Consider the following 24,070-nt stretch of genomic DNA (forward strand, 5'->3'; position numbering starts at 1 on the left):
CGGTCTCCGGCGGCCCCCGACCCGGCTGCGCCGGGGGACCGAGGGAGCCTCCGTGCCGCGCGCCTGGCTCGTCCCTTGACTCGCCGGGGCCTGAGGGGGGTCTCCCCGCTCCGAGGGAAGGGAAGCGGGAGGCGGGGGCGTGCGGGCACCGCGATGGCGGGGACATTTTCCACAACGTGATTGTTAAAGCTTCCCCCCCCCTTAAAATTCCGGGCCCTTCCAGCCTCCCCCTCCCCCCAAGCCCGTGTGACTAAACGGAGACAAAGGGGAGGCGGCCTCGCTCACACGCGCGCTCGCGGGGCGGGTGGCTCGGCGGGGCGGGCGGGCGGACGGACGGACGGACGCTGCGCCGTCACATTCCTATGCCCGGGAAGAGCGGCGGCGGCTCCCGCGGGAGGCGGCAGGCTCGCGGCGCGGACAGCTGAGCTTCTCTTCCCCGGTCGCCGCCCGGGCGGGCCTCGCCCGGCCCCGATGGTTTGAGCTCTTCCCTCCTCCCGTCCCGACCCCCGCGGCGGCGAGGCCACACCATGTGAAGGTGAGAGCCCGGACATCCCGAGGAGCCGCCGTGAAAGATGGGGGATGCTGCAGACCCCCGGGAGATGAGAAAGACTTTCATTGTTCCAGCCATCAAGCCCTTCGACCACTATGATTTCTCCAGGGCCAAAATCGCCTGCAATCTGGCCTGGCTGGTGGCCAAAGCCTTTGGAACAGGTAAGTGGTGTCTTCCTTCCCTCTTCTTCCTCAGGATGTACACATGCCGGTTTTTTGTTTCCCATCATCGGATTCCCCCCTCCGTGTCTTCTCGAACAGGTTCAGGAAGATGATGGGGGACTGGGAAGATAAGAAAGAAGAGAGAAATAAAGCAGCTTTGGTCTTAAATCAAGTGCCCTTGGTTAGGTGGGATTTACCCGGGTTTCTTTCATTGGAGAGCAAACGTGTTTTCTTTTTCCAGTGAGCTATTTTATCATGTTTTTACCTAGGGTGGTTTTATTTTGTGGTATTTTCCTCATACATTTCCCCCTCAGTCATAATTGTGATTACACCACCAAGAAATTTGAGTTGGTCTCTTTATTATTGGGAGGCGGTGGATGGCACATAGTACTGTATTGATTTTGACATTTGTAATGATGGCTGCTGTTCAGACTCCGTGGAATGTAAGGTGGCCTGTGTCGAAGGACAGGGTTCGTTTTGGTTGTCATTCTTAAAGCCTGTATCATCCTTTCCATACACATTCATACACATTCCAGGCTCTAGTAAACCATTTATTTAAAACTAATATTTAGCTTGTTGATTGTGGGGTGCCATTGTCATTTCCTATTATCAGTGAGACCTATTCCTTTTGCCAGACGTATATTGGCCTTATAAATTAAGAGAAACAAACAGTGCCTACTATGGGATTTTTTTTTTTTTAATAGAGTTTTTTTGAGGGCATGTGCTGTTGACACAGATTGTACAGTGCAGTGGCAATTAAACATTCTCTCCGTTACTCAGTCTTTGCAAAATAACAGGAAAAGGGCCTCCTGTTGTAATTCCTTAGCGTTTGCTTTCGGAGCCCATGTTGTAGAGCTCTGAAAAAAATTAGAGATCTTTTCATAGGAAGATGCTGGTGTAAGGAAATTTTGTCTGGTAACTTTTAAGAATCATTTTGTAAGATTTCTGTGCCCTGGGTAATACGTTTTAGATGTGTAAAATATTTGTAATAAAGTTTTTTAGTATTTGCAGACTTTTCTCCAGATGTTAAGTGTAAGGTTTTTTGGTTCTTGGTTTTTTTTTTTTTTTTTTAATGTTGTTGTTTGTGGGAAGAGAATGGCTTCTTTCCACTTTGAAGACTGAAAATATGGGAGTTAATGGTTTAATTGATTCTTAAACACCATAACAATGTTTTCAGAGCTGCACATGTTAGTTAACTAGCAAATGAATCTCAGTGTTTGGAAGATTATTTGCATTAGTTTGAGGGAAACTTTAACGTGATTTTATGTTTATGACAACTTTTGTTTTATTTAAATTCTTGTACTTTGATATTGAAGTAGATATTAAGGTCTTAAAACCGGCATTAAGAGTAAGTATAATTAAAACTCATTTTGAGATAATTTACATTTTAAAGATTTATTTGGAACTAAATGTGTGGAGTAACACATAGGAGGAAGCATGAAGTGTCAGTGTGTTTTTATTTTCTGGCAGCACTGATATCAGCAGTGAGAGTAAGAGATGTATTTTGGTTTTAACATAAGCAGCATACTGAAGCTAATATCCATTTGGAGGAGAAATGAAGCTATTTAAGTATTTAGAAAAGATAGAAGGTAATTTATGTAATGACCTACATGGAAAAGCAATGTGTACAAAATGGAAGGAAGAGGGAACAAGAGAAATACTTTCTTTCCTTCTGAAACTGAGAGGATGCTTATAGTACAAGATGTCAAAATGTTGCCCTTGATTCACAAAGGCTACTAACCAGAAAATGGCCTACTTTCTGGATTTGTGTCAGGCAAGTTCGCTAGATTCCGGACCACTTGGTGAGGAACACATATTGAACACCATTGAAGAAGAAAGGAAGTGAAAGGAATCTAGTATCAGTGGAATCTGCCGTGTGCTGGGTACTGTGCTAGATGCTTGGCATTATATTGTACGTTAGAGATTCATAGCAACTTTGTGATATTCGTAGTTTGCTCCCCATTTCCCCCAGGGCACAGAGAGGTTAAACAGCTTTCCTACTATCACACTTTTAGTAAGGGCACAGATATGTTTTCACTTGACTGACTCCCAGGGGTATGGCATTGGTGGAGGCAGAGCATACCTGCTATATACTCAGTTCTTTAAATACATTGCTTCATTTATTCCTGCAACAACCCTCGAGGAAGATACTGTTCTCATTTTGCAGATGAGCGAACAGGTTCAGAACTTTTAATTTGTTTAAGGTGAAACATCTGGCAGGTGGTGAATTCTGCATGCCAGCCCAGGTTTTTATGACTCTGAGGTCTTTGCTCTTTACACCTCTCTGCAGAGTGTGAAAAATGTGCATATAGTACCTGTTAGAAGTCTTATTTATTTATTTTCTTTAGAAAGTGGGCAGATCTTTTTTTTTTTTTTAAGTTTTTATTTATTTGACAGGCAGAGATCACAAGTAGGCAGAGAGGCATGCAGAGAGAGAGGGGGAAGCAGGTTTCTTGCTGCACAGAGAGGCCCATGTGGGGCTCTATCCCAGGACCCTGGGATCATGACCTGAGCCGAAGGCAGAGGCTTTAACCCGCTGAGCCATCCAGGCACCCCGAGTGGGCAGATCTTAACACACTCTTGGATGGTTTAGATGAGTATTGTTGGCACTTGGTTACATTTGCTTTGGCAACAGTTGGAATGGATAAAAAGATCATACTCAAAATGCGATGAGAACCAAACTTAGAAGACCTTAAGAGGGTAACTTAAGAACAAAACTCAATACATTATTGAGAATGTTATGTTTGTGCATTTTATTCTTAATCAACAACCTTTCAAAGGTTGTTCTATTCACTCCACATTTATATGGAGTGAATAGAGAAAAAGTAAGGTTTCGTTTCTTTTGATGTAAATATTCTTCATTTGCTGTAGACACTTAAGCAGCAAGTGTTAATAGACAACATATTTCAAAGGTATTACCTAATGGTATTCAGTTAATAATTTAAAAAAATAGCCCAACTTTAAGTTTTGATTTACTAAAATCACTTAAAAGATTTATTTATGTATTTGAGAGAGTTGGAGAGCTCATGAAGCAGGGGGAGGGGCAGTGGGAGAGAGAGAATCCTAAGCAGACTCCTTGCTGGGTGCAGGGTTCCAAGAAGGGCTCGATCCCAGGACTCTGAGATCATGTCCTGAACCGAAATCACGAGTCAGAAGCCCAGTTGACTGCGCCCCTTACCTATCACTTTAAATGACTTTTCCAACACATACACTTCTAAAATTTACTACTTTGCAATATGTCAAAAATTAGAAAGATTCTCATAGAAAAAGGACTAAATCAATACCCAAAGACCCTATATATCATCGTTAAAGAAGTGATTTTAGTGGGGTGCCTGAGTGGCTCATTCAGTTGGGCTTCCGAATCCTGATTTCAGCTCGGATCATGATCTCAGGATCCTGGGACAAAGTCCTGCGCCTATGGCTCCCCACTCAGCAGGCAGTCTGCTTGTCTCCCTCTTCCTCTGTTCCTCCCCCTGCTTGTGGTGCAGTTGCTCTTTATCTTTCTCTTAAATAATAATCCTTCAAAAAAAAAAAAAAGATAGCTAGAAATTAATGATGGGTGTAGAATGAAGTTATTGAACCATACAAAAGAAATAAAGCACTAATATTGCAATACCTAGAAAGCAGATAAAATGTTTACTTTATTCAAAGTCTTACATCGGAAGCTTTGAGTCACGTTCTTCTCATTACACTAAAAATATTCCAAGTAGCCCAAATCTTAATAGCTTATTTTGTAGAAGAATGCAGATAGAGTTTTGATCAAATGAAGAATAAGTTTGTTTAGATGAATTTTAATAAACAGATGCTCATTACTTGAAGCACATTGCAAAAGAGGAAGTTAAGCTACACTGTCTCTACTGTATTTGAACAGCTTAACCCATTTAAGCAGTGATATTGCTGAGTTTGCTTTCAGTGTTCTGTTCCTTTAAATCTTGTAGGGAAAATGGTGGGTACAAAACCTCTTTATGAATTTCTTGAATTTGGAGTTCTTAACATGGAATTTAAGGCCAACTTCCCAGTGTTAGTTTATCATTTCAACTTTATCAACTATTATTCTCCTTTTTTTTTCTTTATGTCATTCTCCTCTTCATACCATTTTCTATTATAAATATACCTTGTTACATTTCTTTGTAGGTCTGAATACATTTTGCTGTCAAAATCCTATGTTAGCTCTGACTTAGGCATGTGGGAAAGTTGTGATGACAATGGGTAGCATTGTGGGTAAGAAAGACCAATAGCAGAGAGGCAAGTTTGGGAGTTCAAGCAAGATATCAAGAAAGCTTATTGTAGAGTGGAAATGAGAATAAAGCTGCTAATATTTATTAAGTACTTGCTGTGTATCAAGCACTGTGCATGTCCTATGATTTTAATTCTTGTGACAGCCTTAAGAGGTAGAAACTATTAATCATTCCTATGTTACTGATGAGGAGAATGAAGCTCAGAGGTTTAGGAACTCATCCAGAACCACTCAGTTTATGGAGCTGGGATCTGAACTTGGGAAATCTGACTTCAGTCTATTCTGTTAACCACTGTCCTATATGAGGAGAAGTGAAATTAATGGAAAACAGGCTAAAGGTAGAAAAAATGTTGCAGAGTTATAATCCCTCGCGTTTCTAAATGACTGAATTTGGGGTACGTGGGAAATAGTTGAAATAAAAAGGTAATATATAAAAGGATGAGGTCACCTGAGGTTTTAAGTAGGATGAGGTTACCTGATGTTTTGAGACTTAGTGACTGGGAGGATGAATCACTGTGCCATTGGCAGAGATAGAGAAAGCAGCACGTTGTAATGGGAAGTCAGCTTTGTTTTTGAAGCCTTGAATATGATGCATTTTGACCAAATATCTAATCTGAGAAACTTAATGATGTCGATAGCTAAAAAATGTAGGTATATAGTATAGTTGGGAAGTTGAGGCTAGAAATAATATGCACAGAGTCTTCTATGCATCAAATGCAACTGAAATTGTAGTAGATGTGAGGATGCCAGATTTTAGGGTAGTGAATACTTAACAATGTTTTGGGGGGAGCCCTGGGGAGAAAGGAGGCAGAATTAGAAGTGGTCAGAGACTTAGGAAGGGAATTAAGAAAGTTTAATAATACTGAGGCCCTGGAAGGAAAAATTTCAAGGGGGTGGTCTTACTAACAGTATCAAACACTACAGGGTTTTATTTTATTTTTATTTTTTAAAAGATTTTATTTTATTTTTTTTAAGTAATCTCTACACCCAACATGGGGTCACACTGTCAACCCTAAGATCAAGAGTTGCATGCTCTTCTGATTGAGCCAGCCAGGCCCTCCTGCAGGTGTTTAAACCCTGCCATTCTTTTAAGAATTTATGCTCTAGTAAGGGAGATGTGATACATGTGTAACTATAGTAGAGTTCAGGAAATGTATAAGAGCCATGTAACTGGGACGTGACATGCAGAGGGAGGGAGAAGTAGCAGATGGAGAGAGGACACTCTCAGCCTCAGTGAACTGAGAAGGAAGACCTCTGAAGTGGAGGTGGTAGTTAGATGACCCTGAAGGGTGTCAAGCTGAATGGGAAGTAGGCATTGTAGGCGGAGGAGATAGTATGTGTGCAGGCATGGAGTTTTGAAACCAAGGTAGTGTTAGTGGAACAATAGACCAGTAGGTTTAAAGGAGGCTTATGTAATGAAATAGTGGGGGATCCAGCTTGAAAGGTAAATTGGAACACTGTTGTTTGAAGAGCCAGTTTAAGGAATTTGGCAATTATTTTGTAGATAAATTACTCTAAGCACATTGGATTTTTTAAAAAACCTGCTATGATGAATTTATTGAACACATACTTTATGCTAAGTACAGTTTTGAACATTTTTTAATTGTCAGGTTTTTTAAATTCCAAGAACATCCTATTAGAGTGGATACCATTTTATTTCTTCCATTGTAACTCTAAAGCATGATTTCCAACCACAGAACAATTGGCTGGCCAATTTGTTGTGGAGGGCCATGCTCTACATTGTAGGATTTTGGCAGCATCCCTGGCCTCTACTCACTAGCTGACAGTGTTCTCCACCCTCACTTCCACTCCAGCTGTGACAACCAAGAATGTTTAGATATTCTGTTTACCTTTGTAGAATGGGGTTATGTTTCTTACAATAATTTCAAAGACTTCTTTTTATTAAAAATATTTTTCACTACAAACTAGACAACATAAGGCAGAGACTAGGCATATAGTAATAGAGAGGCCACTGAGCTCTGTCTGTAATCCTTATAGCTGTAATCTGCTATGTTATGCCTAGTAAGGTTTATGAAGTATCTCTGTCCTATTTTCTTTAGATAAAGAGATGGAATTTCAGTTAATAGAAATATCCTTTAATCTCCCTGCTCCATATTTCACAAACATAGGCTCCTGGGAATGTATGTGTTTGATCTTAAAAAGTTATTTTGAATGTGCTCTTTCCTTCACACCATTTTCTGTCTCTAAAGTAAGAATTGTATGCAGATTCTAAGTACTTCAGGCTCTTGGAATAAAAGACATTTGATAAAAATTTTAAAATATTTTAAAAGACGTTTGTCCTTAACAAATGTTAAGTTTCAAAGTACAGTTTACCTGTGAACAACATGAATTTGAACTGCATGGATCCATGTATACCCTTTTTTTTCCCCAAGAAATATATTGAATCATTTTTTTGAAGTATGTGATCATTTGAAAAAGCTTGTAGATGAACCGTGTAGCCTGGAAGTGGTGAAAAAAAATTAAGGAAAGTTAGGTATTATTGTGAGAATATAGTATATAATAAATATAACATGCAAAATGTGTTATCAACTGTCTATGTTATCAGTAAGGCGTCGGGTTGACAGTCAGGTTTTTTGGGAGGCAGAAGTTATATGCGGGTTTTTGACTGCTTGGGGCATGGAGTTGGCACTCCTAACAACCTGGTTTGTTTGGTAGTCAACTGTAGATAGCTTTATTTTTTTCTGCTGGCATTTCCTACTACTCTCAAGATTCTCTTTTTCAGCTGTCTTCTTGTTTTCCCTTCTCTTTTTTGATGATATTCTAATAAAGGAATTGCTGACCTTGTTAATTTTTCTCTAATTCACAGTTTTGTAGAACTTTGTAATGTAACAAATTTTGAAACAGCAGAAATAATTCTTATTCTAGCGACCTCCTTTTTTTATATAGATACTAGAAATTTTGATTATAAGATCTTGAAAATTTACTTTTTGACACAAAAATATTTTTTGAATAGGTGAGACAGGCACAGATTGAAAACTCAAAAGGTATATGAGAATTGATCTAGGAAAAATCTTCCCATCTGGACCCAGAGCTACTCAGTTTGTTTTAAGTTAGGTGACATCATCAGAAACCTGTTTTTTAAAAGAGCTTTTGGAGTACATTAAAAATGATTAAATTTGGTGGCAGGGGATCTGGGTGACTCAGTTGGTGAAGCATCTGACTCTTGGTTTTGGCTCTTGTGAGATGAGATCAAACGTAAGATTCTCTCTGTCCCTCTTCATCTGCTCCCCCTACCCCCAACACTGTCTCTCTCAACCTTTTTTTTAAAGATTTTATTCATTTGTCATAGCGGGAGAGAGAGAGAGAGAGAAAGCACAAGCAGGGGGAGTGGCAGGCAGAGGGAGATGCAGGCTTCCTGCCCAGCAAGGAGTCCGAGGCAGTGTGGGACTGGGATCATAACCTGAGCTGAAGGCAGATACTCAACCGACTGAGCTAGGCAGGCAGCCTTCTCTCTCTCACTCTTAAAAAAAATTAAAAAGGGGGGTGCCTGGGTGGCTCAGTCAGTTGAGTGTCTGCCTTCGGCTCGGGTCATGATCTCGGTATCCAGGATCAAGCCCCACATCAGGCTCCCTGCTCACCGGAGAGCCTGCTTCTCCCTCTCCCTCTGCCTGCCGCTATGCCTACTTGTGCTCTCTCTCTCTCTGTCAACTAAATAAATAAAATACTTTAAAAAAAATTAAAAAGGTAAATTGTATGTTATGTATATTTTACCACATTAAAAAAAAAAAGTATTTCTTGGAAGTAGAAAATGTACTGGAGGGAGACCAAGAGTTACAAAGAAGGAAATATTTAAGAAGCTATAGTCCAGGTGGGAGATGGTAACACCTTGAATTTGGATGGTGGCAGTGGATATGGAAAAAGGGGATGAATGTAAAAGTTAAGACTTGGTAACTGATTGGACATGTGGAAGCAAAGATGAGAGTGGGGGAGTGTTGAGATTGCTTCTGTTTACTGAGAAAGGGCACAGTAGAAGAGAGCCATGTGGAAGAGAGTTATGTGTATGTATGTGTGAGAGGACAGCATTGAATTTGAGGAATATCTAAAATGGTGGTGTGTGCATTAGTCCCTTGAAAATTCATATGTCGAATTTAGAAGACCTCTGGGATGATACACATAAGTGGTTATAAAAAAAAAGTGAGTAACTGCCAGTCACTTTGAGGGAAGGTATGGAGGAGAGAGAAGGGGACCCAAGACAGGAGAATCATCAAAGGAGCCAGACTGAGAGAAGCCAGAGAGGACAAAAGCAAGCCAGGCAAGTGTAGAATCTCAAGCACAGCGAAGAGAACATTGAGATGGAGGAGAATAAGGTATAGCTGAGCAGGAAGTCTCATAATAAAACTGTCAGATTTAGCAATGATGAAATTATTGATGACGTGGCTGAGAACATATTGAGGGGAATGTAGAGGCAGAACCATGACCAGAGTAGGTTGAGAGTTAATGGAAGACCGTGTCAAAGTATCTTCACTTGTAGTAGCAGAAAATCCCTCTCAAATTGGCTTATAGTACAGAGGATTTATTGGCTTCCATAACTGAAAAAGTTCTGAGGCAGGATGAGCTTTGAGCTTTTGATCTGATTTGATCAAGGATCCAGTTCTGTTTCTTAGTGAATCCCTTAGCTCTGCCCTTGTGTGAGTTTCATTCTCCCACGGTCCTCTCTCTGTGGAAGCAAATGGCTGTGGTAGGTGTAGGCCTCACATCTACATATCCCAGTATTCAGAGCTCTTTCCTAATCACTGAATGGACGTTCTGTATTCTCTTTAGAAGATACCAAATATGTGCAGTGACAATAAACTTTTATGTACTCTTTATCCAACCTCCATGACCATCAACTCATAGTCAATCTTGATTTATCAGTTACACTTATTTTTTTCTAGCCACACTGATTATTTGAAACAAATCCCAGACATTGTATCATTTCATCTATAAATATATTAGTTTATATCTTCAAAGTCAGGAACTCTTTTTTTAAACATAACCACGGTACTGCCATCATCACAGCACTGTCTGGCACAGTACTCTGTATCATCAGTGTTAGGATTTCTCGGATTGTCGCATGAATCTTTGTTTTTATTTATTTTTTGTTTTGTTTTATAGTTCACTTGTTCCAGTCAGTATCCAAATAAGGGTCGTATTTTATAATTGGTTGATATGTCTAAGTGTGTTTTTTTTTTTTTTTTAAATATATAGGCTTCTCCTACATCTCATTTTGTCTTGCTTGCCTTTATTTACTGGAGAGAGTATTTACAGAGTATTTGTCCTTTAAAATTTCCTGTTGTCTGGATCTCTCTGGTATTATTTAGTAGGTTTCTTATAAATTGGCAGTTAAGTCTATAGGATTGTACAGATTGAAGTTTATTTATTTCTTTTTTGGCATACTTCACACGTGGTACATATTTCTACCAGGAGGCCCTTAATGTCTAGTTAACTCTCTGACTGTCATGATTTCATTTATTAGCTGGAAAGCTCCTTTAAAAAGAAACTTTTCTCAGAGCGCCTGGGTGGCTCAGTGGTTAAGCCTCTGCCTTCGGCTCAGGTCATGGTCTCAGGGTCCTGGGATCGAGCCCTGCATCAGGCTCTCTGCTCAGCAGGGAGCCTGCTTCCCTTCCTCTCTCTCTCTGCCTGCCTCTCTGCCTACTTGTGATCTCTGTCTGTCAAATAAATAAAATCTTTAAAAGAAAAAAGAAACTTTTCTTTGTCAAGTATATGGTTATCCTATGTGGGAAATTACCTTAATGAATGGTAGCCTTCAAGTATACTACCAGGCAAACTACTCCAGAGGTCACAGAAAAAGAAGGGCTCACATATAAAAGGGCTCATATGATTTAAAGTGCTTAAATCATATGGTTTGTTAAATCAATTTACAGTGAGAAGCAAGGAGAAAAAGATGAGGTAAGTTAACATATTTAAGATAGAACGCAAGCAGGGAGAAAGAACTGTGCTCCCTGAATCCTGCAGTGTCCAGTGTTTTTATGTCCATCTCTTTCTGCTACATTAGCCTTCCCTAATGATGATGGTATGGTCACAAGGACTGGAGTTGAAGTTTGAACAAGGAGGCCCATAGTGACACATAGGCCAGTGATACACACTTGTATCATAGAGACACCAGGAACAAACGTGTCTGCCACAGCTGTAGCTTACCCATAAGCCTGATGAATAGCAATGGGTTTTGTATTGCTTGGTCAGGGACAGATAGGCCAGAATGGGTGTCACCAGTGGGTGGCCAAATTAAGGACTCAACAGATATTAAGTATTCATTTATATTTAATGTTCACTGCCTCTTGTTTGTTTAGTCTCATACATATTCAATATGTCATGGATATTAAGTGCTTAGATACCTCATGAATATTAGGTATCTTTTGGGTTTTTTTTCATTCCTTTATGTTTAACATACACATTAACCACTTCCTTTTATTTAACACATTCTTTGGATTCTGTGTTTAACAAACTTTTTGCTTACTAGTGCTTATCTATACTTTCACCTATATTTTAAAAACCACAGACTTACTCTTTTATAATTGAATAGAATAGAAAGTAACAGTACATTACACTGAGATACAGGGAAGGAAGGACAAATAGTATGTTCTTCCTTTCATTGGGGATGGGAATTGCACGAAACTGAGTGGATCACTGGACCCCCAGAAACTGAAAGGGGAAAGAATGGGGAGAAAACCATTCTCAGTAGTGACCAGAATGTACAAAGGCAAAGGTTCTGTATTGAAAGGGTGTGTGATTGTTAGGAACTGAATGTGGCTAGCAGGGATGCCTAATACAAAGTGGTGGGGAGGGACAGGATTACTTCCTCCTTCTAAGTCCGAGGGAGGATTTTAATCCATTTTTTAAAAAGGATTTATTAGAGGGAGAATGCAGAAGCAGGGGAGGGTCAGTGGGAAAGGGAGAAGCAGGCTTCTTGCAGCCTGATATGGAACTCGATCCCAGGACCCTAGGATCATGACCTGAGCTGAAGGCAGGCACTTAACCAGCTGAGCCACCCAGGTGCCCTGAGGATTTTAATCCTTGAAGGTGCTGAAGGTCATTGAAAACCCACAGGTTCCCTGGTGGTGTGTAACATCAAATTTGCTATGGCAAATAAGCAAATTCTGGCTGTAGGAGAGTATGGTTTGAAATAGAGACAGGAGTGGATGTGTGAAGACGATGAGGAGTAAATAAGGTAATTCACATGAGAAGCACCGATAGCCTGGACCCGGGAGATGTGAGTTGACACTGTGGGAAGGGGATGGATTTTATCTGGGGGCTGAGTAGGAAGGAGGCATTACTGATGACTGCTAGGTTTCTGGCTTGTGCAACTAGAGGGATAGTGGTATCGTTCATCGATGTGGGGAATGCTGGAAGATGGTCGGGTTTAAGGGAAAAGACTGATTTGGGACATTTTGAGGTTTCATAACTTTCAGTGTAATTTCAAATATGTAACAGTAGTACAAAGAAAGAACTCCCGAGTACCCTTTAGCCAGATTTACCAATTGTTAACAATCTGTCCCATTTATCATTTTCTTTTTCCCACCCTCCCACATAAACACGTGTGTATGTATGTATATGTACATGCATATATACATAATATTTTCTGAACTGTTTGAGAATGTATGAGAGACATTGTGTTCCCTACCTCTAAATACTCCAGCCTGTGTCCTAAAATGAAGGATCCGTTTCTTCTATATAACATCAATAAAATTTATAAAAATCAGGAAACTTAACTTTGCTATGATATTATCTAATCCACAGTCCAAATTCCAATTTGCCAGTTGTCTTAATGACATTATTGCCTCCCCCCACCCCCATTCCAAGATCCATTCCAGGATCAATGCATTGCAGTTAGTTGACTTGTCTCTTTAGTCTCCTTAAACTGGAATTGTTCTTTGGTCTGTCTTTGTTGTTCATGGTATTGCTACTTTTAAAGATGGAGCACCCTGAGCTGCATGCTGAGCTGGCCCTCTGGATTCTTCCCTAGGCATTGTCTTAGCTCTTGCCAAACTTCCTTCACTCTGTGGTACAACCAGCCAGTTCTCTGCAGGGGCTGACTGGGCTGCCTCCCCTCTTGTGTTCTTATCCCCTGCTCTGGAGTGTGGGCTCTTGCAGCTGTCCCCTCTATCTTTGGTCCGAATGACTGGGATGATGATGAGATCCTGGGATGGGTGCTGGCGCTGAAAGTGTCCCAACAAGAATACCCAGACACTATGAAGAAAAACAAAGCGCATAGAGACTTACCTGCTCCCAGACAAGGATTGTTGGCAATCCAGACCATTTGTTGGCAATCCAGACCATTTCCTAGCCCACTCCTCCTCCTGCCATCTTCTTTGGCTTTCTTTTTTCTTGTCCTTTTCCTTTCCCTTTCTTCCCTTCCTTAGCATCTGACCCACCCTTGCACCCCCTCTCATCACTGCTACAATCACCACCTGTTTCCACCAACAGACATACCCTTGTCACTCCCTTATAGAGCTCCATACCTGCATTGCTCAGGGACTTGGGCAAGAGTGCCTGGGAGGCACCTAGAGACAAAACAGTTGGCATCTAGGCAGCCACACAGGAGAGATGTTTAGCCAGAGGGGATTTCCTTACCCTCAATTCTTCCTAAGATTGAACAGCTTGACATCTTCTCTAATATATGATGATGTTAGGGAGGTTGGTGGGGCAGAGGGAGAGGAAAGAAGTAGGAAATTTCTCCTCTTAACTCCATAAGATAAGAGCCCACAATTTGATTTTTTCTTTCATTAAAATTTTTGTCTTACAGGGGCAGCTGGGTGGCTCAGATGGTTAAGGGTCTGCCTTTGGCTCAGGTCATGGTCTTCAGATCCTGGGATTGAGCTCCAAGTCAGGTTCCCAGCTCAGCTGGGGTCTGCTTCTCCCTCTGCCTCTGCCTGTGCTTTCTGTCTCTGTATCTCTCTCAAATGAATAAAAAAAAAATTAAAGTTTTTGTTTTATAAATACAGTAGACCAGTTATTTTATAGAATGTCAATTTGGATTTGTCTAAAGAGTCTTCCGGATTAAAGTTAGGCAAATCTGGCAGAATTACCTCAGAAGAGATGCTATATCCTCAGTAAATTGTGTCAGGAGACAGATAATGTTTGTTTTGGTATTGGTGATGTTACCTTTGATCAGTTGGTTAAAGTGGTATCTGCCATGTTTCTGCACCATAAAATTATTATTCCATTTTGAGTTGATAATTTATGGGGAGATGAATTGAAATGTCCTGTTCGTCGAACTTTTATCTGCCATTTTAGCATACAGTAATGATTCTTGCTTGTCAGTTATTACTATTGATTATTACTATTATTTTTTCCCATTTATTAATTGATGTTCTACAATAAGAAGTAGGTTTTTCTTTTGCTACTTTTTCATTTATATCAGGATGGACTCATTGATTCTTGTTAATTTAGTGGGTTATAATCCTTTATTATCATTATGTATTTTGATGTTCATATTGTCCCAGATTTGGCCAGTGGAATTGCCTTTCCTCTGGATCCTGTGTCCTCCTGACATGGCCCCATCATTTAGTGGCATTTTCTTTCTTTTTGGCACATGTGCACAAACCTCCCCCCACCCCCCGCCCCATACATGCAAAGACACTCTTAGCTCATCTTATACTTTGTCTTCTCCAGCTCTGGAAATCGCGGTTTCTTTCCTTTTAGTGAGAAACCAAGATATAAATGCTAGGTTTATTCCTTCTGGGGGTTCGCAGACAGAGCTAGGGAAGACACACATAACATAAAGTACATCTATTTCTTTCTCTATATAGACAGATATAAAACACCATGTGTTCATAATGATGCTTTGCATTTTAGTCCAACACCAGAGTTCATTCTAGTCTTTCCAATTCATTTCTAGTCCCTTCCTATATTTGTAACTCCCCTTGTCAGTGAAAAGCTTGGCACGCATTTTGAATTTGGGGTTTCTTTGTGACATCCAAGTGAAGAGTTGAGTAGGCTAGCTGGCTTACAAGGATCTGCGACTCAGAAGAGGTGCTTTAGTCTCACAGGGTAGTGGGAGGAGTGGAGGAGATAATTTAAGCTCAGGAATGCTGAACAGCACTTAATACATCATTTTGTAAGCGGAAGGGTAGAGGGAGTTCACTTTTAATTGGCATCTCATTTGAAGGCAAAGCCCTATGGTTAGGTACTTTATGTTGTTTTAGTAAACATTTGAGTACCTGCTATGTTCCAGGCACCGTTTTAGGTGCCAGTGACACAGGATGGAGAAATATCCTGCTCTTCTTGAGGTTACATTATAGTGGAAAGAGGCAGAAATAAACATACATATTATAGAGTAGTATTAACTGTTATAGGGAGGATTAAAATAAGATTACTGAATGGGTGGTCAGGGAAGGTCTATCTGAGGAGGTAATGTTTAGCTGAGATCAGAATGGAATGAGCTATATATGTGAAGGTTAGAGGGAGGAACATTAGAAGCAGAAGGAAGAGCTGGTGTACAGGCCAAAAGGCACAAACTAGGCATGCTGTAGCAACAGAAAGACTTGGATGTCTGGAGCATAGTGGGCCATTGTGGGAGGGGAGATGGGGTAGAAGAAGGAGGAAGCTGAGTCATATCTGCAGAATATGGAGAAACTTGAACTCAGAGAAAGTAATTACTCAAAATCCTGTAGCAAGTAACTGGTAAAATTCAGAGTCCTCTTTTTAAATCCAAAGCCCGTACTTTCAAAAAGCCCCAGTTTTCCCCACTATATCGTGCTGCCTCCTAAAGGTAGTGAATGTAGGTTAACTGAAAAGAGGTTTGGTTTTGAAGGTTTTACTTCTTTGCAGAAGAGTGGCCTAGGGAGATAAATATGTATGTATGTATTTATTTTAAGATTTTATTTATTTATTTGACACAGAGAGAGATCACAAGTAGGCAGAACAGCAGGCAGAGAGAAAGGGGAAGCAGGCTCCCTGCTGAGCAGAGAGCCTGATGCAGGGCTTGATCTCAGGACCCTGAGATTATGACCTGAGCCGAAGGTAGAGGCTTAACCCACTGAGCCACCCAGGTGCCCCTAAAGTTTTTAAAGATAGGTGCAAGGAATAAATTTTGATGACTAGCACAGAATCTGGGAGTTCAGGGGAGGTTTGAAATATTAGAGTCCTTTTAGGACAGGGCTAAAAATATATATTTTTTTAAAAATAAACTAAAGTTTGTTGCGGGGGGAGGGGGGTGGGATGATGGGGTGGTGGACATTGGGGAGCTTATGTGCTGTGGTGAGCGCTGTGAATTGTTTTAAGACTGATGAATCACAGACCTGTATCCCTGAAATAAACAATACATTATATGTTAATTAGAAAAATAAAAACATTTTCATTCATTTATTAGGTATGTATTGAGAGTTTACCATGTACTAGGCATTAAGTTAGGAATTGGGAATTTATATCCTGGTGAATAAGACAGACATGGTCCTTGCCCTTTGGTCATGTATAAGGATACATCTTTGTCAACAGTGGGTTTTAAAAAGTATTTCCGTTTTCAGAGATAGAAAATGACTCCTAACTTTCTCTGATACTGGTACTATTGTTTTTTTTCATGTTATTGACCATTTCATGTCTTGGTTAATTTCAAGTTCAAGATTTATGTCTTATTTTCAGTTGGAGTTTTTCAAACTCACTAGTTCTTTCTCAGTAATTGTTTTAGAGATATATATTTTTTTAGATTTAGAAAATAAGGCAGTGTTCTCATGACCAGGCATGGTGATATTTCTGAAATGCATCCACCTCTTACCTCTCTACCCTTCATTGTTTTAAAGAAATTTATATCATTTGCTGGTATATGTATGCAACTACTAACTAACCCATCTTTATAGAAAATTGCCTTGAGCAATTCACTGTCTACTCCCTTTACTTGTACTTCAAGCATTTCAGGTGATTGTTAATTTCAAAACTTAGATCTAGTCAGGATTTATAATAACATGATTAAGGTAGGTTCTGCTTAAGTCCTGGTACACAAGAAAAACTTGTCTCTTATCCTTTGCAATTTTAGGAGTGGAGTTTCACTCATCCATTCCTTACGCATTAATTTCTTAACTTTTGTGTTCTGGAGGTGAGGGAGAGGGTGAAACCTCTTATCTTTGATTTTTGTCTGTTTTCTAAAATGCTCTTTCAGCTTTCATTTTGTTTCACAATGTGATACAATTTCAAACTTAAAAGAGTTTTGGATAGTTGGCAAAATGAAGTCTTGTTTTAAGCCATGTTTAGTGCTTGAAGACTTGTTTTTGAAAGTGACCTATTTTGTAATACTTACTCTGCAGTTTTGCATTCTTTAGGGGGTGGAAAAATCTGTTTTAGGCCCTCTTTTTTGGTCATATTTGTGAAACATTCTTTGGCTTGTTATGGTTCCTTTCCTTTTTTATTTTTTTTTCTTTCTGCTTTAGGATCTTTTTAAAACGTGCACTTTCATATCTTTTGTAGGTATGCCATAATAAAATGGAAATAGCCCCTCAGCTGTATGTCTTCCACCTTCTAACCTAGTGATCTTGGCAAACCATTGTTACTTTTTAAGATATTTAGCTAGATGATTTTGAGCTAGGACTCTGCATTTATCAAATATGTGCCCTTGGCAAGATAGCCTTTCTTAGGTTCCTTATCTTTAAAATGGGGACAAGAGAATTGTTAATATTGAATGATAGAAGGCATGTTTAGGACAGTGTCTTGACACATAAATGTCCTTAGTAAGTATTAGTATATTCCTAATTCCTAATATATATTTGCATTTTGTCTGATTGTCTAACACTTTTACCAAGCTGTTAAAAAGATCAGTGTGAGAATGGATATAAAAGCAATAAGTGAATGTTAGGTGGATGTACAGGTATGGGAGAGAAGTTTGTAATCCTGGAAATTAGCAGTCACTTTTCTTTGCATGGCTTATGTTCAGATACCAAGTCACCTGTATTAGTCATTTTTTTATTGTTACAGGAAATTAAACTCCATTAGGCCTATATCTTATAATAATTATCTTAAAATTAAATAATTTCTCTTTTAGAGTTCTACTAAATAACTTCTATATAGTTCCTATGATACTAAATTTAATTTACCAACACTGTATTCTGTAGTTTATACCTGGGGTGAGGCAGCTGTTAAGTTTAAGGCTGGCTCACTATTGGTTAAGGTAGCTATGAAGGAGGAAAAGTGTTTTTAATTATTAAATGAGGATGATATTTTTAGATTTCACCAGAATCCCAAATTGATATATCTACTCTTGACCTCTTTCCAGAGTCCTATATCCCCAGCTGCTTTTTGGATATTTTTGCTGTCATTTTAAATCAGCATTTCTAAAACTGAGTTTATGATCTTGCTTCCAGAATTAGTGCTTCCTCTGATTTTCTTTTTTCTATTAATGTTATCACTGTTTCCCAGGTAACCCAGGCCTAATGGTCTTTGCCATCTTCACCCCCTCCCTTTGCTTTATTCCTGGGTATTTTGGGGTTTGTATTAAGTAATTCTTTATGTCTTTTACTTCTTGGTTTTCACACTTCATTTCCTTACCTTTATAGTCTATGTCTGATTTTCACCACTGTCAGTATTGAAGATCAGATTAATTATCCCCAAACATTATTTTTTTTTTTAATTTTATTTGTTTGAGAGAGAGAGAGTGAGAGTGAGAATTTGAGCAGGGAGAGGAACGGAGGGAGAAGCAGACTCCCCTCTGAATGATGAGCCTGACGTGGGGCTCCATCCCAAGACCCTGAGGTCATGACCTGAGCCAAAGTCAGGTGTTCAACCAACTGAGCCACCCAGGCGACCCCCTCAACATCATTCTTAATGTGTCATTCTTCTCCTTTTAAACAGTAAGCAATTCCTTGTTACTGTATAAAGCCTGCATCTTTAAAAGAGATACTACTTTTGTCTTATCCCTTGCCTCCCATTCCAGCTTTACTGCTTACTCTTACATGAACCCTTTCCTCCACCCAGATTATTGAATTTGGTGTCTCTTCACATCTTCTCTTTCTCTCCCTGGCTCTCTCCTTCTGTTTAGATATTCTTTATTTTTTATTTTTTTGGCTAAATAAATTCTGCCTATTCTTCCTATCCTTTTTCTTAACATAGAAGTCTCTCAGCCCACTATGATGCTGCTTGCTTTGACTTTTAAGAAATTAACAGTTCATTTAGAATGATTGTTCATTTAGCAATTATTTTCTTTCATTTGATGCCTACTCATTCATTGTTTCTGAAGTGCTTAACTTCATTTGTCTGTCTAGTCTTCTTGTAGATTATTGACTTCTTGAAGGTGAGAATTATTTCTAACTCCTTGAATTTCTCCAGAACCATGATGTATATAAAATGAACAATGCAATCATTACTGTAATAATGTTTGATGAAAAAATATTTTTTAAAGATTTATTTATTGGGACGCCTGGGTGGCTCAGTTGGTTAAGCAGCTGCCTTCGGCTCAGGTCATGATCCCGGCGTCCTGGGATCGAGTCCCACATCGGGCTCCTTGCTCGGCGGGGGGCCTGCTTCTCCCTCTGCCTCTGCCTGCCTCTCTGTCTGCCTGTGCTCGCTCTCTCTCCCTCTCTCTCTGACAAATAAATAAAGAAAATCTTAAAAAAAAAAAAAAAGATTTATTTATTTATTTTAGAAAGAGGACGCGTGTATGCATGTGTGTGGGAGTAGGGGCAGAGGGAGAAAATCTTTGAGCAGACTCCCCACTGAGGTGGGGCTGTCTCATGAGCCATGAGGTCTTGACCTGAGTCAAAACCAAAAGTCAGACAGTTAATCCGCTGAGCCAACCAGGCACTCCTGGTGAAAACATTTTTCTAAATAATAAAAGCTCTTTAAAAACTTTAGGGTGAGAATTGCTGAGGAGTATATTAATATTTTGTGAATATATTTTTAAAATGCTCACTTTGATTAGTACTGTGACTTATTTTGAGCTTGTATTAAAGCTGTCTATTCAGAAGGTTCCTAATACCAGTGATTGGGGCTGTCTGGCTTTGAAACCTCACTTTTCAAAGAGAAGTCAGGCAAGGGACTGGCTAGGTGTCACGCCAGAGCTATCAGGTCCTGTGGTTGTAGCTCCACGGTAGCTTGTAACTTAGATGCCTGCCTTTCCTTTTGGAAGACAAACCTCATTCTTACATTGGCTTTGGTTAAGAGCACAGAGTCCAGCTAAGGAGTGGGAGGAAGAGGAAGAGATTCAAGGTAGAAAACAAGAATACTTGTAAAACAGTGAGAAGTGTTTTGTTTGTTGCTTTTTTGGTAATCTGGCTGCCATCAGATATAAAAGCAGCTCCTAACGGTGTTCTAGAAGTAGACCTTGAGAGAGTAGGGCTTGACATTCTTCAAGGGAAATCGCTGGCAGAAAAGAAACTCAGAAGAATTTGTTTTCTTTCACATGGCCCATTTATAAATTCTCTTTTCTGTATCTCCATTTCTGTGTCAGTTGGATGTCCTGGAGGGCTTGTGGGGTAGGATGATGAGTGGTAAGGTGAAGGTAGTAGTGATTTATAGGGGAAGGGATTTTTAAGAGTAGTTCTCCCCTAAACTATAGCTGTAATGGTCTGTAAATACCTTCAGCAGGCTAAGCAAGAAGGGCAAGAGACCAGAGACCCTGAGACAGAGGGACACACTAAGTTAAGCAGTTTTTGTTTTGCAAGTGCTTAGCTGTACAACTTTGGGCAAATGATCTTATGCTGCCATTTGGCAAGGGCTTGCGTTCCCCCTGCAGTATCTGTTATAGTGCATTTTCTGGTTGACTACTTGAATGTGAGGGCATTCATTGAAATTAGTTTTTAGGAATCTTTTAGCACATTCTGTGCATTTGAGTATGCATGTGAGAAAACTTTCCTCAGAGGCACTGGACTTAGAAAACTTTTTCTTTGTTTCCTTTGTAGTCCCTTTTTAGATTATACTTGGAACAGTATCTTCTATAAAGGAGATTTCTATCTCCTTTATTCTAGATTATCTGCCAAGCTCTAATAAATTATCTTTTTAGCTAAAGGGTTATTGTTATTTTTAAAAGGAATCTTCTGTGACATAATAATTATTAAATAAATTGTGTTTCTTTTATAAACATACCCTAAGAATTTTTTTCATCTTAATCTTTATAGAAAATGTGCCAGAGGAACTTCGAGAACCGTTTTACACTGATCAGTATGATCAGGAACACATCAAACCTCCTGTTGTTAATTTGCTTCTATCAGCTGAACTATACTGTCGTGCTGGGAGTCTCATTCTCAAGAGTGATGCTGCAAAACCCCTTTTGGGCCATGATGCTGTAATCCAGGCTTTAGCACAGAAAGGTCTTTATGTCACTGACCAAGAAAAACTGGTAACTGAACGAGATCTCCACAAGAAACCCATACAGATGGTGAGTCTTTATTTATTCAACAGTACTTTGTTTGAAGTGCATACCTTTGAGTGTGAATTGTATTATAAAACGGAGGGAAATATGTTTTGAAATTGGATTGTCATCTCTGCCTAGAGTTTAAAGACTGTCATTTTCTTATAAACCTCGTTTCCACATGAAGGAAGATTTTCATAAACTATTTTGGAATGCTTGGTGCCATTCTAATACCCAGGAAAAATAATTACATTCTTTCTAGCTCCTTTGAAGTTATTTTTACTTAATTTAAAAACTTATTTTTTCTGTCATAGAGACTATCTAGAAGAGATAGGAAGTGTATCCTTGATTTTATCCTCATTAGGGAAAAGATGACATTTTTTGTGTTCATTTACATACTAGAATGACCTCTTGGTAAATTTCTGCATATCATATGTTTTAGTTTATTTAATAACTATTAGTTCATTCTTGTGAATGAAGGGCTCTAAGCTGTGACAAGCATTCAGGAGCTTTGTCCTTATAGTCTCTGAGATAAATCCAAGGTTTAGGTTCATCGTATACTGCTTCATTCTGATGTACTACTTTAGCTTAAGTTCACATTAAGTTCACAAAATGCTGAACATCATCAAGAATGGTATTAGAAGGGTTTCGTTCCCGGGTTTCGGCACCAAAAAAAAAAAAAAAAAGAATGGTATTAGAAGGAAAGAATGATTTGCACATTTGATTAAATCATGCTCTTACATGAGACTAGTTGTAGAAGGGGAGAGATATATATAGAAGAATGTATTTAGAAATATACGAAATCATAAAGTTGAAGAAGGATGAATGAAAATTATTTTACCAAATCTAGTACTAAATGAGGTGATAACCTACTTTCTGCCTATTTTCCTTCTTTTAAAAAAAAACTATTTGTTATGAGAAATAGAGAATAATATCTCAAGAAGAATTTAGTTAATGAATGTATAGATTTATAATAGAATTACTAAAGATAACTAAGAATGTTTATTATCACATAGGAGATTTTCAGCTTTCATTGATGGCTTTAAATTCACCTTATGGTTACCCTCTGATTTTTCTATGTCTGCTTTGGATGAATATCATATATGTGAATGGTTTGCCCACTCCAGGGGTGAGCAGAATTCTACTTAGGTGTCCTAGCAGTATTTCACATTCAGCCTCTCTAGAATCACTGCACTGATTGGATGCTGCAGCTATGATTATTTTTGCTTCCATTATTTCAAGGCCAAGTAGATTGTTATAAAGCACATCACTGACTTCATGAATCTTTGTTTGCTTAGTAGCTGCTTTTTCAGATACAGTTAGATCCTTTAGGTAACCTGTTATCTATTTCAGGTCCTCTTTAAGAAGAAACAAACTTCACTTTTTCGGGATTATTTTCCTAGTGCAGTTTGGTGCATGTAAGATAAAATAAGAAGATACTTGTAGAATTAATTAAAAAATGAGGGGTTTGGAAAACAGCTAGTAACATTACTATTGGGTTTCTTTCACACTATATTTGATCCTGGTGTTAGCTGTGAATATATTTAAATTTGGTTGTAGGAAATGGTATTTAAAGACCATGATTTAAGTGATACAGAATTGCTCTTTGTCTGGTTCTGACTTCTTTCTGTGGGTTTTAGAATACTTCATGTGTGACTACCTCATCTTGACCCTTTTCAGTGTCAAATTTATTGACCTGTGCTTTATGTCTATACTTTCAGCTTTTGTCATAGTTTGATTTAAAGCTTCTCAATTGCTGTGAAATTTTGATTGTGTGATATTATTAATATTATATTACAGTTTTCAAAAACCTATATGAGAACATTTCTCAGAGTACTGTTAAAAACTTTGTTCCTTAAGAAACTGTTTTGTGGGCGCCTGGGTGGCTCAGTGGGTTAAGCTGCTGCCTTTGGCTCAGGTCATGATCTCAGGGGCCTGGGATCGAGTCCCGCATCAGGCTCTCTGCTCAGCAGGGAGCCTGCTTCCTCCTCTCTCTCTCTGCCTGCCTCTCTGCCTACTTGTGATCTCTCTCTGTCAAATAAATAAATAAAATCTTAAAAAAAAAAAAAAAGAAACTGTTTTGTTTGGTTTTAGAGTAGGAGAAGTAAGTTTCACTTTTCTCCTTTGTCTTGCTTTTTGGGAAGTAAAACGGAAAATAGTGTTTAGCACTGAATAGATTTGACTTCCAATACCACCCCCTGCTTTCGTCTCTAAATTATTTTAGTACTTTTGGGATCTTTATTTCTGTATGTTGCCTTACAGTCTCTTGGAAAATTCACATGATAGTAACAAAAGTATCAACATAAGTATAAGGCCAGTTTGACTAAGCAGATTTTATTAATTTCAGGGTGGGTTGGGGCTTGGGAGGAATGCCTTTTTTTTTTTTTTTTGAATGAGAACACATGTTGGAGAACATATGCTTTTTTATCACAATGCTTTTATAGGCAGATTTTTGGAGAGTATAGGTTTAAAATTTTTCTTCTGTGTTTATATCAGTGGGAAAATATTTTAGACACTGGGTTTTAAGCCAATTAATAATTATAATACATTAAAGTTCATCCAGCACATAATCACTATCTGTAGACGTGAGAAGAGATTGTAGCTATGATCTGCCTATTGACTATTACAAATATGTGAGTAAAAGACAGATGCAAACAATATACAGTTACAGTGCTGAAATGCTTACTGTTCTGAGAACTAAACTTGATGTGTGCTTGAATCAGCATTAAGTGTATGACTGAATAGTTAGCAGAGGAAGAGTTGTGTACGTTGAAATCACAGGGGAACATCTTTCAACCGAAAGTATGCTGTAGCCCAAATCACATTATCTA

At 39.0% G+C, this 24,070-nt stretch overlaps 1 protein-coding gene across 3 annotated transcripts in view; it reads left to right on the forward strand.

Annotated features, from left to right (window-relative positions):
* The first annotated feature begins 339 nt into the window (after positions 1–339).
* CAMSAP2 (calmodulin regulated spectrin associated protein family member 2) overlaps positions 340–24,070 on the forward strand; it is a 117,909-nt gene continuing 94,178 nt past the window's right edge. For 2 of the 3 annotated variants that reach the window (XM_044267561.1, XM_044267563.1), the window contains exons 1-2: positions 341–711; positions 21,007–21,266. In XM_044267561.1, coding sequence (XP_044123496.1) covers positions 573–711; positions 21,007–21,266 — 399 coding nt within the window. In that variant the 5' untranslated portion in view covers positions 341–572. Of the gene's footprint in view, positions 712–21,006; positions 21,267–24,070 lie in introns of all 3 variants that reach the window. The other variant, XM_044267562.1, reaches the window with a different exon arrangement.

Source organism: Neovison vison, chromosome 10 (assembly GCF_020171115.1).
Source record: "Neovison vison isolate M4711 chromosome 10, ASM_NN_V1, whole genome shotgun sequence".
In the NCBI taxonomy this organism is placed as follows: domain Eukaryota; kingdom Metazoa; phylum Chordata; class Mammalia; order Carnivora; family Mustelidae; genus Neogale; species Neogale vison.